This window comes from Pseudophryne corroboree, chromosome 4 (genome assembly GCF_028390025.1).
Source record: "Pseudophryne corroboree isolate aPseCor3 chromosome 4, aPseCor3.hap2, whole genome shotgun sequence".
NCBI lineage: Eukaryota > Metazoa > Chordata > Amphibia > Anura > Myobatrachidae > Pseudophryne > Pseudophryne corroboree.
In genome coordinates, this window is record NC_086447.1 from 649330056 (window position 1) to 649346205 (window position 16150).

Genomic DNA, 16150 nt, shown 5'->3' on the forward strand with positions numbered 1-16150 from the left:
TTCGTCGACAGTATAATCTTCTGATGCATGTGTAGATGCGATCTGGACCACTTGTCCAGTAGGTCCCACTAGAACACCCTGGCATGGAATCGGCCAAATTGTAGAGCCTCGTAGACCGCTACCATCTTTCCCAGCAGGAAGATGCATTGATGAACTGACACGCGTGCTGACTTCAGAACTTGTTTGACCATCGCCTGGATCTCCAGAGCCTTCTTCAAAGGAAGGAAAACTCTCTGCACCTCGGTGTCTAGTATCAGTATAATCTCTTCGTTGGTTCCAACTGTGATTTTGGAAAGTTTAAGGTCCACCCGTGCTGTTGAAGCACCGACAGGGACAGAGCAATGTCCTGCACTAACTTCTCTTTTGACCTCGCCTTTATGAGGAGATCGTCCAGGTACGGAATAATGTTGACTCCTTTCTTTCGAAGGAGTACCATCAACTCCTCCATTACCTTGGTGAACACCCTCGGAGCCGTGGAGAGTCCGAAAGGTAATGTTTGGAACTGGTAGTGGCAGTCCTGCACCACAAACCTCAGGTATGCCTGATGTGGAGGGTAGATGGGAACATGTAGGTAAGCATCCTTGATGTCCACCGACACCAGAAATTCCTTTTCTTCCAAGCTGGAGATCACTGCTCTGAGAGACTCCATCTTGAACTTGAACCGTTTTAAAAACAGATTTAGAGACTTCAGGTTCAGAATCGGTCTGACCGAGCCATCCGGCTTCGATACCACAAATAGGCTTGAATAAAACCCTTTTCCCTGTTGTAACTCGGGAACCAAGGAAATTACCTTGTCTTGACACAATTTGTGTATTGCGCTTAACACGTTTGACCTGTCTTGGACAGAAACTGGTAAGGCTGATTTGAAAAAACGGCATGGGAGAAGATCCTGAAATTCCAACCTGTAACCCTGGTAGACTATTTGTAACACCCAAGGATCTAGATCTGAACGAATCCAGATTTGGCTGAAGAATAGTAAGTGTGCCCGCACCCGGTCGGACTCCCGCATGGGAGCCACAGCGTCATGCTGAGGTTTTTGCAGCAGCAGTTGCTGGCTTCTGTTCTTGAGAACTAGCCAGCGTTGTAGGCTTTCTACCTCTTCCTCGACCTCTTCCTGCAAAGAAGGGGCTGCCTTTTGCCTTTTTGTACTTGTTGGGCCGAAAGGACTGCATGGTATGAGAATGATACCCCTTGTTAGGGGGAGCAGATGCGGAAGGCAAAAATGCAGACTTGCCCGATGTAGTCGTGGAAATCATGGCATCCAGCTTGTCACCAAAAAGGGCCTCCCCGTTACAAGGGAGTGCCTAAATATTTCTCTTTGATTCCGCATCCGCATTCCAGTATCGAATCCATAAAGCCCTGCGGCCTGAAATCGCCATAGCCATGGCTCTGGAACTCAGCAAACCAACATCCTTCATGCTTCAACAAAACACCCTGCCGCATCTTTGATGTGGCTGAGGATTAGGAGCACTTCATCCCTATCCACAGTGTCAATATTAACCATTAAATTGTCTTCCCATTTTTGCTACCGCATTACCCACCCACGCACCAGCAATGGCGGGCCTGAGCAGCGTACCGTTAGCGGTATATATGGATTTTAAAGTTGTCTCTAACTTACGGTCAGCAGGATCTTTTAAAGAAGCTGACCCTGAGGCAGGCAAAATTATTTTCATAGACAGCTTAGAAACTGAGGTGTCTACCACTGGGGGCATCTCCCACTTGCGCCTGTCCTCCTCAGGGAATGGGTACGCAACCCGTATCCACCTGGGAATAGTGAATTTCTTTTCAGGGTTAGACCAGGCGTCTTCAAAGAAATTATTCGGATCTTTTGACGGAGGAAAAGTTATCTCCCGTTTTTTAATTAATCTAAAATAATCTTTTTCCACAGGTGTAGGGGTAGTATCAGTAAACTCTAACACCTCTTTGATAGCAACAATCATACACTGTATGCTCTTGGCCAATTTGGGGTCTACCCTTCTCAAGTCCCCAGTGTCGGCATCTGTGCCGGAGTCCGTGTCAGTGTCCCCCTTCATTATTTGGGCAAGGGACCTCTTGTGGGAACTGGAGGGGATGCGAGTAGATGAACTGGATGCATCAGCAAACAGGGCATCCTCCACAGACTGCCTCCATTAAACTGTCTGCTTCTCAGAGTCTGAGAATTTTTGTGCTAACATAGAAATATTACTTTGTAACTTTTTCACCCACTCCGGCTCTCTTTGGGAAGGAAGAGCCATCACATTACCTTCTTGTGCATCTAAAATGGGCTCCTCAGGTGAAGACCCCCCTGACTTCTGACATGTTACACACGTGTACACACACACGCACACACAGACCCCTTTCACACAGGAGCTATCAGGGACAGACCCACAGAGAAGTCTGTTAGAGAAACACAAGGAATTTGCCAGTCCACATCCAGCGCCCTTATATAATGTGCAGCACACACTATAAACACTTATCACCAATTGATATAACTATAATATATATATATATATATATATATCTATCTTTAAGTTTAAATGTTCCTTCCCTTGTATAACCCGCTGGTACTTGCAGTAGCCGTGGCAGAGAAGAGCCGCGTGGATCCTCACAGCGGCGTCTGCAGGAGAAAATGGCGCGCTGGTGAGTGAACTGGATGCCTGAGGAAAAGCTCCACCCCCTAGCAATGGCACGTTTCCCTCAGAACAGGGGAATCTTTATACTGGCCCCCGGGGGGGGATACACTTATTTAGCCAGGAGAGAAAAGGTTTCATGCCGCTCAGAGCGCACCAGCGCAATGTCCCCGCTGCGCTGTTACCTTACAAGCTATCACGATGTCCGGAGGACCTTCTCTGCCGGACTCCGGTAAAATACTCACCCGTCTTCTTTCTTCCTGCTCTGTTAGGGGGTGGTGGCAGTGCTGCGGGAGTGAACGCGAGCCATGTTTGAGCTGTGTTCAGTACCCTCAGGAGCTAATGGTGCCCAGTCAGCGGAAGTAGAACCATTAAACTAATTGAGAAGTTGGTTCTATCTTCCCCCCCTAAGTCCCACGAGGCAGGGAAGCTGTTGCCTGCAGCCTCTCTGTAAAACAAAAAACATAACAAAGTCTTTACTAGCAAAGCTCTGTAGAGTCCCACTAGAGTGCGTCCAGTCTCCTGGGCACATTTTCTAAACCTTCTGGAGGAGGGGCATAGAGGGAGGAGCCAGTTCACACTAGTTAAAAAGTCTTAAAGTGCCGAAGTCTCCTGCGGAACCGTCTATACCCCATGGTACTAAAATGGACCCGCTGAGAGACATGGAGCGCAGCGTCCCCGCTGCGCTGTTACCTTACAAGCCGCCATGATGTCCGGAGGACCTTCTCTGCCGGACTCTGGTAAAATACTCACCCGTCTTCTTTCTTCCTGCTCTGTTAGTACCTGCTCTGCGCTGTTACCTTACAAGCCGCCATGATGTCCGGAGGACCTTCTCTGCCGGACTCTGGTAAAATACTCACCCGTCTTCTTTCTTCCTGCTCTGTTAGGGGGTGGCGGCAGTGCTGCTGGAGTGAACGCGAGCCATGTTTGAGCTTTGTTCAGTACCCTCAGGAGCTAATGGTGTCCTGTCAGCGGAAGTAGAACCATTAAACTAATTGAGAAGTTGGTTCTATCTTCCCCCCACATTTTCTAAACTGAGGTCTGGAGGAGGGGCATAGAGGGAGGAGCCAGTTCACACTAGTTAAAAAGTCTTAAAGTGCCGAAGTCTCTTGCGGAACAGTCTATACCCCATGGTACTAAAATGGACCCCAGCATCCTCTAGGACGTAAGAGAAATGTTAATTATCAGTTACCAAGTATGAACTGGCAACAGTAACTTTGTTGTAAATTAGATACCTGAATTCCAATATTTATCTGTCAGCAGACGACCTTACACAGAATACCTCCAGTCTAAATTGAGTTCCCAACCAAATGCTAGTTCTACTGTCCATTTAAAGTTGTCTATATTTTGATCTGTTTTCTCTCCTCATGCGGCCCATTTTCATTTTAGAAGATTAATGTCTTGAACTGTCAAAGAGCCATCAAAGATCCTTGACAGATTGCCTTTATTTGTATCTCAGCTTTAGATTACTTTTGTTATTTTTGCAAGCGAAAGTGTTTCACTATGTGATGAAGTCTGCATCTAACAATGTGCAACTAGGGTTGTATCAAAATCAAATATTATGTTTCTGAATTTTGAAAGCAAGATGTGAGGTTCTGTTGCTAACCAGGACCCAGTCAACTTAAAGATAACTGCTTAAAAACAGAATAATTAAATATTTGTTTTTAAAATGTTTTTCTCCACTCTAGTGTTGTACCCTGGGCTAATTTATCTAAAGCTGTAGGCTTTAAGCATGTGGTCTTCCTGCAAAAGTAGCAATCAGAATTAGATTATGCCAGTCTAGAAGGGTGACACTATAATAGGGGAGATCGCAGCACAAGGTCCCCATTCCAAAAATTCTATACCAGGCGGAGCTTGATTAGCAGAGGTGCATTATTTTCTTGGGGCGTTGTGCCAGCTATACACTCTCTTACCCCCTGCAGGATAAACCATTTATATAGCACGGGGGTCAGCCTGTTACCCCTCAGCGGAGCGCTCTAGGGTACTGATTTAAAATCAGAGAGTCATTTAGTTGTACTACAAATGATATCATGCCCATAGGTGCCAGTGGCTACACAAACATACCCACATACCCAATAGTTATATACATGTCCAAGTTGCAGCACTCGGCGTAATAAATACAGCAGATGAGTTATTATTGTATTTATTACACCAAGTGCTGCACCTTGGAGAGATATGGGGGGTCATTCTGACCCGATCGCATGCTGCAGTTTATCACAGGGGTGCGATCGGGTCAGAACTGCCTCGGGACATGCAGCCGCTGCGGTCCGGGGTGCGATGAGTAGCTCCCAGCCAGCATGCTAAAGCTGCGCTGTTCGGGAGCTACTCTTGAAGTGCAAAGGCATCGCCACTGTGCGATGCCTTTGCACTTCTGGGGGGGTGGGGGGGCAGCACTGACATGCGGGGCGGGATATCCCTGTGCTGGGCGTCCCCCCGCATGTCAGTGTGAATGATCGTAGCTGTGCTAAATTTAGCACAGCTACGATCATCCCAGAATGACCCCCCATGGAACCAGCGGCTATTGTTTACTCTATATATATATATATATATATATATATATATATATACACAGTATATTAGTATATATATATATATATATATGTAGTAGGGGCACTCTCCAGATTTTCATGTGCAGCAAATTAATTTATTGACTAAAATAGCATACTCGGCACAACTCAAACGTTTTCGGTCAATCCAGACCGTCCTCAGGAGTCATTGCAGCATAATACATATAAAGTGCATCTCTCAGCTTTATTCAGTAGCAAGGCTGGTAATGCCACAAGGCTCCCTTTAAACATCCCCTGATCACAAAACGGCGCCAAAAACACCTACTTCCGCGTTCCACACTGGAACGCATGTGATGTCATATCCTACTTAATTGTAAACAACAAAATCAATCCATAACAACCACAATTTCAATCATATTATGTTGCCGCACCATCCATCTAATGGAGGGACACGTACCTCATAACCATCCAGTGTGCACAGAACAGCTTCTCAGCTTCTCCAGACCGAACGCTCACTAAGCAGTCAGCGCGGCCCGGCACTTCCGGTCTTTGATACGCATCGCATCATTCCGGAAGTGACCGTGGAGCGCAAGCCACCGACGTGACTACACTCCACGGCACATTGGATGACGCACTTTGTGACATGCAAATCTAGTAATTTAATAATATAAACAACACATCGGGGATATAGATGTACACATTAACTGTATCCATATAATCAATATTTTCATGGTAAATTTAAAATCAGTATTATCATCCTGCATAATATATAACTATACGGTAATAATCATTATAGTGAAAGAGGTGTCACTGATGTCCCCAACAATAGATGGAAGATCAGACTGGGAGATCAAAAGGGAGCCAGGTGATTAGATGAGCGTGTCCTAACCCATGTAAAGGCAATTACAATACCCTAAAACAATTAATATTTTTACAAAACCTTTTTTTTCCTCTCAAAGAAAAGTCTCGTCATGAGGAGCACCCACACAAATTTGTGCGCGGCATTCAGGACGAGTTAAAATCTATAACCAACATAGGAAGGGCTCGCTCATCCCCTTATTTAATAAAACAGCACTAACACTAATAACTTACTAAAACAGTACACACAAAAAGAATCTAAAAAATTAGTTAATGATATTGCATTGGTCCTAAATGAATAGAAGACAGAATAAGCCATGAATGCTTGTCATTAGTGCAACAATATATTTAAAGCATTAGACTCATTAAGTCCATACAGTGCTACCGTTCCAAGATTGTAAATCCAGCGAACCTCCAATATTTTCAATATGGTCATCCGGTCTCCACCGCGTTTAGGCATCGGTACCGAATCTATAATTCTGCATTTAAGTGACGCCACCAGATTGCCCATTAATAGGAAATGTTGTGCTACTGGTTTATCCGTATTCCTTGTGAGCAGTGCTTGATGTATCAAGCTTCTATGATTCGCCATGCATTCATGGAAAGTGCATGTTGTCATGCCGACGTAAGACAATCTACACGGGCAAGTAAGCATATACACCACATGGTCCATTCTACAGTGAAGTTTATATCGTATCTTCACCTGTTTACCACTGTGGGGATGGGGAAAAGTACTCCCCGTCAACATCGCACGACATGTAGTGCAACCCGTGCATTTCACACATCCTGGTCTATACTCATTTAACCAGCTCCCAATGTCATTGTTTGTCTGATGAGTTGGTTGCATGAGAATTTGCTTCAAATTTTGCCCTCGTCTATAAGCCATCATTGGCACACCTCCCAAGATAGCACCCAATCTTGGTTCCGATTTAACAGTTGGCCAATTAGTCCTAATGGACCTGGCTATAGATTGAGACTGAGTATCATATTGTGTGACAAAGATCATACTCTCACTTTTTTCTCATTTCTCTTTCCGTAGTCCCAAGCGTGCTCTGCTCAAACATCTATCAACCACCTTCGCGGTATAGCCCCGTTCAAAAAAACGGTTACGCATCTCTTCAATCTGTAACTCAGCTGTAACAGGGTTCGTGTTATTACGCAGTACACGCATGAATTGCGAAATGGGCAAACTCATTTTCAATCTCGGTGGGTGGTTACTCCTGGCGTGTAAAATGGTATTACGATCTGTCTCTTTTCTATATAGAGTCGTCTCCAATCTCCTTCCCTCTTTGGGTTACAGTTATGTCCAAAAAATTTATGCTTTTTGCGCTAGAGTGTCCAGTGAACCGTACAGACAAGTCTAAGCTATTCAATTTGGCCAACATCACTTCAAATTCACTCACAGTGCCACCCCATAACAGAAAGATATCGTCTATAAATCTCTTATAATAAAGTATTTTGGCTCCATATTTCGGCATAATGTGGGTAGACTGGTATACATGCATAAATATGCCTGCATATGCATGGGCCACATTAGGGCTCATGGCTGTGCCTGAGCTTTGTATAAAATAGTCATCATGGAACATAAAATGATTATACTCCAAAATCATAGTCAACATCTCTATAATGCATTCCACGGGGGACCCTGTCTCGAAGTTCTCTGCAGTAGCTCTCTCACTGCTGCTATACCCAAATCATGTGGTATAATGGTATATAAAGAAGACACATCGGGGTATATTTACTAAGCTCCCGATTTTGACCGAGATGGTGTTTTTTCTTCAAAGTGTCATCTCGGGAATTTACTAAACTCAAATCACGGCAGTGATGAGGGCATTTGTATTTTTATTACAGCTGTGTAGTAAAAATACGAATGAATACACCATCGGTCAAACGCGGCTGTTTAGGTATTGAACTCGGTCATTTACTAAGCATTCGTATTTGAAATCTCTACCGTGAAAATGCATGTGCGGCCGTGATAAAATACTAATCGTACAAAAAGCCTGAAAAAAAAATAGACCTGCTTTTGAGAAGCGTGTTTACACATGTTGCCAATTCTACATTACTCACACCTGACTTGTTGGACCTTTAAAAGGGGCCGAAACACATTTTTCTCCTCTCTCACTCTGAAATGGATGCTACCGTGTGTAGTACTGCTTTCTTGTTTGCTGGGGGATACCTGACACTGCTCCATGAGGCTACAATAAACCAAGGCCAGGAAAATGAACATGGTCAGCAGGTTGTACAGGTTCCGCGTAGGCTGGGCATGCCTGGTTGTTTTAGTGGGCGTTTAAACTTTAACAAATTGGCTGATGACCAGGTTATACAGATGGTCCGAGTAAATGTAAATAACATTTTACGTCTGTATGACCTTGACAAACTGAACCTAGACCCTGAGACAGTACGCTCTCGCTCTTTCTCAGGCCTGCACAAACTCCTGGCTGTGTTGCACTTTATGGCTACTGGCAGCTTCCAGCCTGTGACTGGCGATGTCATTAGTATCTCACAGGCCACCTTTTCTAAATATTTAATTCAGGTGAGTTAAAACATACATACATGTCTATGTCTAAGTGGTGCTTCTGTAATGTAATATAACACAGTATTGTATTGATTACAGGTCATGACACTCACCTTAAATTTAGGAATGTCCACTCAGGTTTTGGATGTCTTGGATGGCCACATAGATGCCTCTCTCTGCTTCCCTACCCAGGAGTCGCAGTGGCATGCAGTCAGGGTAGCTTTCTCTGAGCTTGCGGCCATGCCCAATGTGCTGGGTGCCATAGATTACACACACGTTGAGCTGAGGCCACCTAGGGGCAGGCAATATATTTATACCAATAGACATCTGGGCCAAGACACTAATGTGCAGGTGGTTTCTGTAGAAAATGAAACAATACACATATTCCGTGTGAACAATTTATTACCTTGAACACAGGCATTTTTGCTGTAACAAATCAACATCATTTTTAAATTAACAAACTATTAGCTGCAGGCCTGATTATTATTTTTTTTTGGGTGTGTGCTGGGTGCCGAGGATTGGGCTGGCTCGTTGGTCCGGGTTCTACTGGAGCGTCTAACTGGGGAGTGAACTGGGGTCTGGCTTGGTGTAGTTGTCCCTGAGCTAGAGCTGACTTGGTGTGATGCCAACACATTAAGGCTTTGACTTAGTATATTGAGGCTTGCAGTGAGTTGCGTATTAGCGGCAGTGTTGCTTGCTATTATTCTGGACAGGTTGTCGTTTACAATTTGGTTGTGTTGGATTAGCTGAATTAGGGATTGCTGCTGCTGTTGTTCATCCATGATGCGTTGGAGATTGGCTTGCATTTGGCAGTTGTCTGCCCTCATCTGCTCCATTGAATTGGCAATTCTGCCCACCTGAACTATAAGTCTGCCTGAGTTTCGACTCAGTCTAGGCAGATGATGGGGCAGACTTGCCAGGTATTGGCTGTGGGTGTTAAGGCACGCATAGTTTTGCTCCTGCTGTGTGGCCCAACGGCTCCAAAACTCAGGGCCCATTTGTGTCTTGGGTGGTGTTGTGCTCAATTGGGGGCTGTGGGATGTTTGGGGTGGTAGGGGTATGTCCTGCGGCGTGGTTGGCTGGGTAGGATCGATGGGCTGCAGGTGTAGTGTGTAGGTATCCTGCTGGTCACTTTCCTGCTGGTCATCCTCAGTCATGATGGCTGGTTCTGTATGGGGTTGAAGACAGCCACTATTTAGTTAATATTTAGCATTGGTCTTACTATAGCTTTACGTCAACATGCATTACTTCTTAATATTCATGTTGGAATTGATAAATAGATTGTGGCCTAAACTTAACTATGTTGTTCACCTTTTTGTATAAATATGTGGCTTCTAACGTTCACTACACAGTTGTAATAAGTTTGAGGGAATTGTTGGACTCTGAGCCATAATTAATGTGCGAACACGAAGAACTCTAACAAATACAAATTACTACATATACATATTGGGTATGAAGCTTCCTTTGGAACAACACACACAATACAATAAATGTGTTGACCAATACACTCATACATTGTTCAAGGCAGTCAGTGGTCTGGCCAAAACGTTAACAAATATAGTGGTCTAAAATGTAAACATTAACAATGGGTGAAAAAGTCTTAAGGTGCCCTATGTTTAGAACTGGTGATGTTGGCCATGCAAAACAATTGGATGAGACTTAACATTTATGTAGGTGTTTTTAGCAAAGATTAAAAGTATAAATATTTGTTGATATGGCCAACATCACATCTGACAATTAACCATCTAAAAAAACCTTACCACCATGTGCTTGCTGTTGGTGATTATTACAAGGATGACTGTTCATGTGTTTTTATTTTTTTGCTGTGCACAAACAGTGGTGCAGATGTATAAAACTGGATAAGGCATAAGGAAGTGATAAACCAGTGATATGTGCAAGGTGATAAAGGCATAAGGCAAACAGCTCCAATATGTTAATTAACAGTTAGGTTTTTTTTGTGCTGCTGCCTTTATCACCTTGCACATATCACTGGTTTTTCTTTTCCTTATGCCTCCTCCAGGTTAATACATCTAACCCAGTGTTTTTTACCTTCTTTGCAGGTAATTGTTATGTTTACTCACCAGACAACTGAGGGGATTGTGGATCCTCACTTTGTGGGCAGGCCAAAATAGCTTGTGGTGGCAGGGCCGACACTGCGGAGATGCGCCGTTGGGGTGGTGATGATGGTGCTGGTGATTCAGCCTCAAGACGGCGTCTCTTGGTTGGCATCCTAGCCACAGTAACCGAGCCCTGTGATGGGCGCCTTAGTGGAGGGGGGTTTGGTGAAGAAGAACCTATGTGATAAGATAAACATTAACATTTTGTTTTTCTATGTGTTTGCAGAATATGTGTTTACAGTAAAATCTTACCTGCATTGCCACCATCTGCATCTCTTGGCAGTGTTGGATGTGGCCTGGCTGTGCTGCTTCTCTTTCGTACTGTAGAAATATGAAGAATGTCCTCATGAACATACTATTTTGTTGATATGTTTATGCAAATTCCTTATTGTGATGTAAACATATGTGGAACCTGATGAGATGTAAACTAAACGATGCTTATGCTTTTCTGCCTGACTTCATTGGGTGTGTATACTTTAAATAAGAAACAATTTCACCAAACAATACATACACAAAGGCGCATAATGCACAATATTATACTACTTAAAACCCAAACGTCGTAGCTTGACACAACCACAATATTGCACGCTAAGTTACCAATTTTTGATGCTAACAAGAAAACACTACCCACAAATATCTGCACAAAATTGTAAACATCAAATCCAAATATGCATGAAAAATCACATCAAGCACACAAAGGACAACCCAGAACAACACACAATAAACATAAATCCATTGAAATTGTTAAATAAAAAAACTTTGCATAAAACATATTAATCACACTTCTTTAAAATACAGCTACAAACATTTACTTTTGAAATAAAACACCAGAAAAAGGCCAAGGCAACCAGAAAAATTTACAATACAAAGGATAAAAACATACATAATTGATATTAACACTACATCAGGCCTGGCCAACCTGTGGCTCTCCAGATGTAGTGGAACTACACATCCCAGCATGCCCTGCCACAGTTTTAGCATTCCCTAATAGCAAAACTGTGGCAAGGCATGATGGGACTTGTAGTTTTACAACAGCTGAAGAGCCACAGGTTGGCCAGGCCTGCACTACATCACCAACACATTAGAAGAATGAACCAACTTACAATCACAATTAGCTAGAAGACATTTCAGACAACTAAGGACAAAGCACAGATGTTTAATAAAAAAAAAAAAAAAAAAGAACTCACCATCCTGCCTTGGCCGATCCGAATCCCGGACATGAGTCGCACCAACCACTTCTGGCGGAATCAGAGTACACACAGGCTCCTCGCTCGGAAGGGGTGTCCACCCCCGGTTTGGTGGGCTGATTTAGCCTCCTTCGACATCTTAGCCTTGGCACGGCGCTTGATGTCGTAGAATCGCTTATGACACGTGTCCTTGGTCCGCCTCACCACACCCTCACTATTAACAGCCGCAACGACCTTCCCCCACAGAACAGTCTTCCTGCGTGACGACACCTTTGCAGCATCATGGCCAAACAACTGTCGATGATGCCTCATCAGCTCCCGCACCAATGCCATATTCTCAGCGTAGCTGAATTTAACGTTACGGCCCGTCTTTGTAGTGGTGCGTGGCTGCCACAACACCATCACTATCACTATTACTGGAGGCCGCAGCAGCAACCTCCCCCTCCTCCTCACTAACCTCCTCCACCTCACTCACCTCCTCCCTCTCACTCACCTTCTCCACCTCACTCACCGCCTCCCTCTCACTCACCACCTCCCTCTCACTCACCTCTGACTGGGACATAATCAGGACAAACAACAAATAACACTGAGAAAAAAAAACAATAAAAACACTCCTCCACTACCACTACACACCACACACCAAACACACACACACACACACACACACACACACACACACACACACTCACAAACAATGACAATAGACGTTAAAAAAAAAACAATGACAAAAAACTAGACAGACTTTTAAATAACTACACAACAAGTATGACAAGACTACTTACACACACAGTACAGCACTCAACAATCGAAAAGAACCTCCTCAAATCCTCCACAAACTCCAAAAAACTCACCAACTCCTAACACACCTTCCTCTCACCTCTCCACTAGCTAAACCCACGAGGTGCGGCCGATTTGGGGCGTTTTTATAGTAATGAGCACAGACACTCCTCCATCACGAATCAAACCAATCACGGACGAGTGACAAAAACGAAACTTAGGAAAAAAACGCCTCCGGGAACGGATAAACACTGCCGTAACAGAAATGTGACGCAGTCGTAAAAAAAACTCATAACGCGGTCGCAAAACCACTAAATCGGCTGCATTCTACCTTACAAAACCACGAATGACATCGACATCAGAAAACACGAAAAATACAAATACGACAGCTTAGTAAATGAGGCGTAAAATTTTTAAAAAGTTGCAAATTCACACATTCGATGTCATTCGTGATGAATCTCCCTCCAAATCGGTACAAATACGAATTTTAGTAAATTTACCCCCTCAAGTGTTACCAAAAGTGTCTCAGGTAAATCACCCAACTCACAAATTTTAGTCAAAAAGTCACCAGTATCTTTAAGATAACTAGGTATATCAAATAACAATTCTTGAAGGATGCTATCCAAAAATATTGCCAACGGCTGTAGTAACGAACCCCTGGCTGATATTATTGGTCTCCCCGGGGGGGCTTTCTAAAGTTTTATGCACTTTGGGCAAAGTTTAAATCACTGGACAAATCAGGAAAGGCACCCTCAAGAAATTGGATAATTGTTCAGTCACCCAGCCATTATTCACAGCCAGGTTTATCAAATTATCAACTTTCTTTTTAATGATAGGTATCGGATTAGAGTCACATTTAATATAGGTGGTACAATCTGAGAGCTGACGCAGTATCTCCTTATCATAATCAGTGGTGTTTTGAACCACCACTGATCCGCCTTTATCAGCTGGGCGTATTGTTATCGACGTATTGTCCCGTAGGGACTTTATAGCCTGTTTCTGTTCTGGCGTCAAATTCCCAAATTGGCGCACCTGTGTATGTGCCCTAAAGTCCTGTTCAGTCATCCGCAAAAAAGTGCGAATACTGGGATTATTTGACTGTGGATCAAAAGAGCTCGGGTTCGACAAAATTGATTGTTCATATTGTGCATCTGCCTTCATTGACTTTTTGTCCATAAAGAACTCCTTAAGTCTAAATTTTCTACCGAACTTATAGTGATCCACAAATTAAAATCATCATGTCTAGAGGAAGGTGCAAAAGACATACCTAAAGATAATAATGAATGTTCTGCCTCAGATAAAGTGTAATCCGACCGATTAAATATACTACTTATACTCTCCTCCGGCGCCCTCCTTTCTTTGTATCCTCCTCTCCTTGGGTGCGGCCTAGGCGCCCTCCTCGCTGATTGTTGGATCCCTGTCCTCTTCCTCAACCTAAAAAACCACTGGGTGGTAGAGGAGCAGGTACATCAGAATCTGAGGCTGATTGTGATAATGAGGAATCAGTAGTATAGGGTACCCTGGGTCTCTGTGTTCTAAAATTTCGCTGCCTCCTACTACTACCATTGCCTGTAAGCCACCTATATTCCTGATGAGTAGCATAATCATTGTTGACAGTTTGCAACTTTTTCCTCTTAAATGAGACAAGATCATCCCAAAAAGTATCAATTTGAGTCTGTAGTTTATCACACCAATTCTCCACTTTATCACTCTTTAAGGTGGATAAGCTAAGCTTTTCAAACTTCACAATATCATCACGAACCCATGATAATTCCAATCCTACCTCCTCAATCACCAGTAAAATCAGATCAAGAGAGCACTTATTGAGGACCCCGCACCACTTACATCAGAACGCCGAGCTTGTTCTGCCAATCGTTGGAGTATTAGTGATGCGGAATCCCCTAGGTACCCTCTTAGAACTGTGATACTCTGACAAAAACTGGCCATGCAGAGTCAGTTCAACCTCTCTACGTTTTAATCTCAGAATCCCATGATTTTTTCAGCAGGTAAGCTGGTAAATTCAAAATGGTCAAAGTAGACCTCTGCGTCATCAGCTGTGAGTGAGACTACCTGGTTCTCAGCAGCCGCTAAGAGACCCTCGTCAAACTCTAAATCATTTATTTGAGACATTATAGGTTTCTACTGAAAAAAACACAGACCTTTCAGACACAATACAAAAAAATAGCAACAATTGTATATTGGAAATACTTCATGTGCAACTATATAAGAGTATTACCAAAGTGCAAAATAGAAACAGCAACAATTATGTATTAAACACACTTTATGTGCAATAATACTACACAGGGACTTTCCCAATAGGGCAGCCCTCTCAAAAACAAATAATAGTCACATTTCAGGAATGCAGAAGATCATAATCAGCTAATAAACATAAACATACTACAGTATACCACTAATTGTTGTGAGGTGGCACCAAGAATGAAGGACCAATGCAAAACAATCAAAAAAATCAGAGAAATAAAAATAAAGTTAAAATCACCACATGGGCAAAACAACTCATACTGTCATGGATAAAAAAAAAGTTAATACAAATGCAGCTTGTAAATTCCGGATGGGTGTCAGACCAAAAAAATAGTTCCTTAGAAAGGATCCTCTTTAATTAATATCCATATAAGGCCGCACTCACATCTTCCATGGCGTATCCACTGGGATATCACCCAAAATACCGAACAGTATTTATGTATAGAAATGTAGTAGGGGCACTCTCCAGATTTCCATGTGTAGCAAATTAATTTATTGATTAAAATAGCATACTCAGCTCAACTCAAACGTTTTCGGTCAATCCAGACCGTCCTCAGGAGTCACTGCAGCATAATACATATAAAGTGCATCTCTCTGCTTTATCCAGTAGCAAGGCTGGTAATGCCACAAGGCTCCCTTTAAACCTCCCCTGATCACAAAACGGCGCCATAAACACCTACTTCCGCGTCCCACACTGTAAAGCATGTGATGTCATATCCTACTTAATTGTAAACAAGAATATCAATCCATAACAACCACATTTTCAATCATATTATGTTGCCACACCATCCATCTAATGGAGGGACACATACCTCATAACCATCCAGTGTGCAGAGAACAGCTTCTCAGCTTCTCCAGACCGAATGCTCACTAAGCAGTCAGCGCGGCCCGGCACTTCCGGTCTTTGATACGCATTGCGTCATTCCGGAAGTGACCGTAGAGCGCAAGCCACCGCCGTGACTACACTCCACGGCACATTGGATGACACACTTTGCGACATGCAAATCTAGTAATTTAATAATATAAACAACTCTCTATAATATGTGTGTGTGTTTATATATGTATATATATATATATATCCACAGAATGTCCTGCACTCTCATCGATACATAAAGGTAAGTATGCGGGTGCTCCTAATGACCAAATATGGCTACCAATATACCGCAATTACCACCGAAGTGGAAGGTGCACTCTCGCTGAAATCAGTCTATGAATCCAATGGTTGAATCAACTTAGTTTAATCAGGTTCAAAAAGTGATGCCGTCAATCATCGACGTTTCGGTCCATATGTGGACCTTTATCACTGGCATTGGTGTTTTGT

The 16150-nt window shown here is 43.3% G+C and overlaps 1 protein-coding gene across 11 annotated transcripts in view; it reads left to right on the plus strand.

Annotated features, from left to right (window-relative positions):
• Window positions 1-16150, plus strand: part of WDR27 (WD repeat domain 27) — a 1147516-nt gene that overhangs the window by 960077 nt on the left and 171289 nt on the right. The window contains exon 25 of one of the 11 annotated variants that reach the window (XM_063917757.1): window positions 10833-11055. The exons of the other annotated variants lie outside the window; for them this stretch is intronic. Within the exon in view, the coding sequence (XP_063773827.1) occupies window positions 10833-10850 (18 nt within the window). The 3' untranslated portion in view covers window positions 10851-11055. Of the gene's footprint in view, window positions 1-10832; window positions 11056-16150 lie in introns of those variants that run through there. 11 annotated transcript variants of the gene reach the window in all.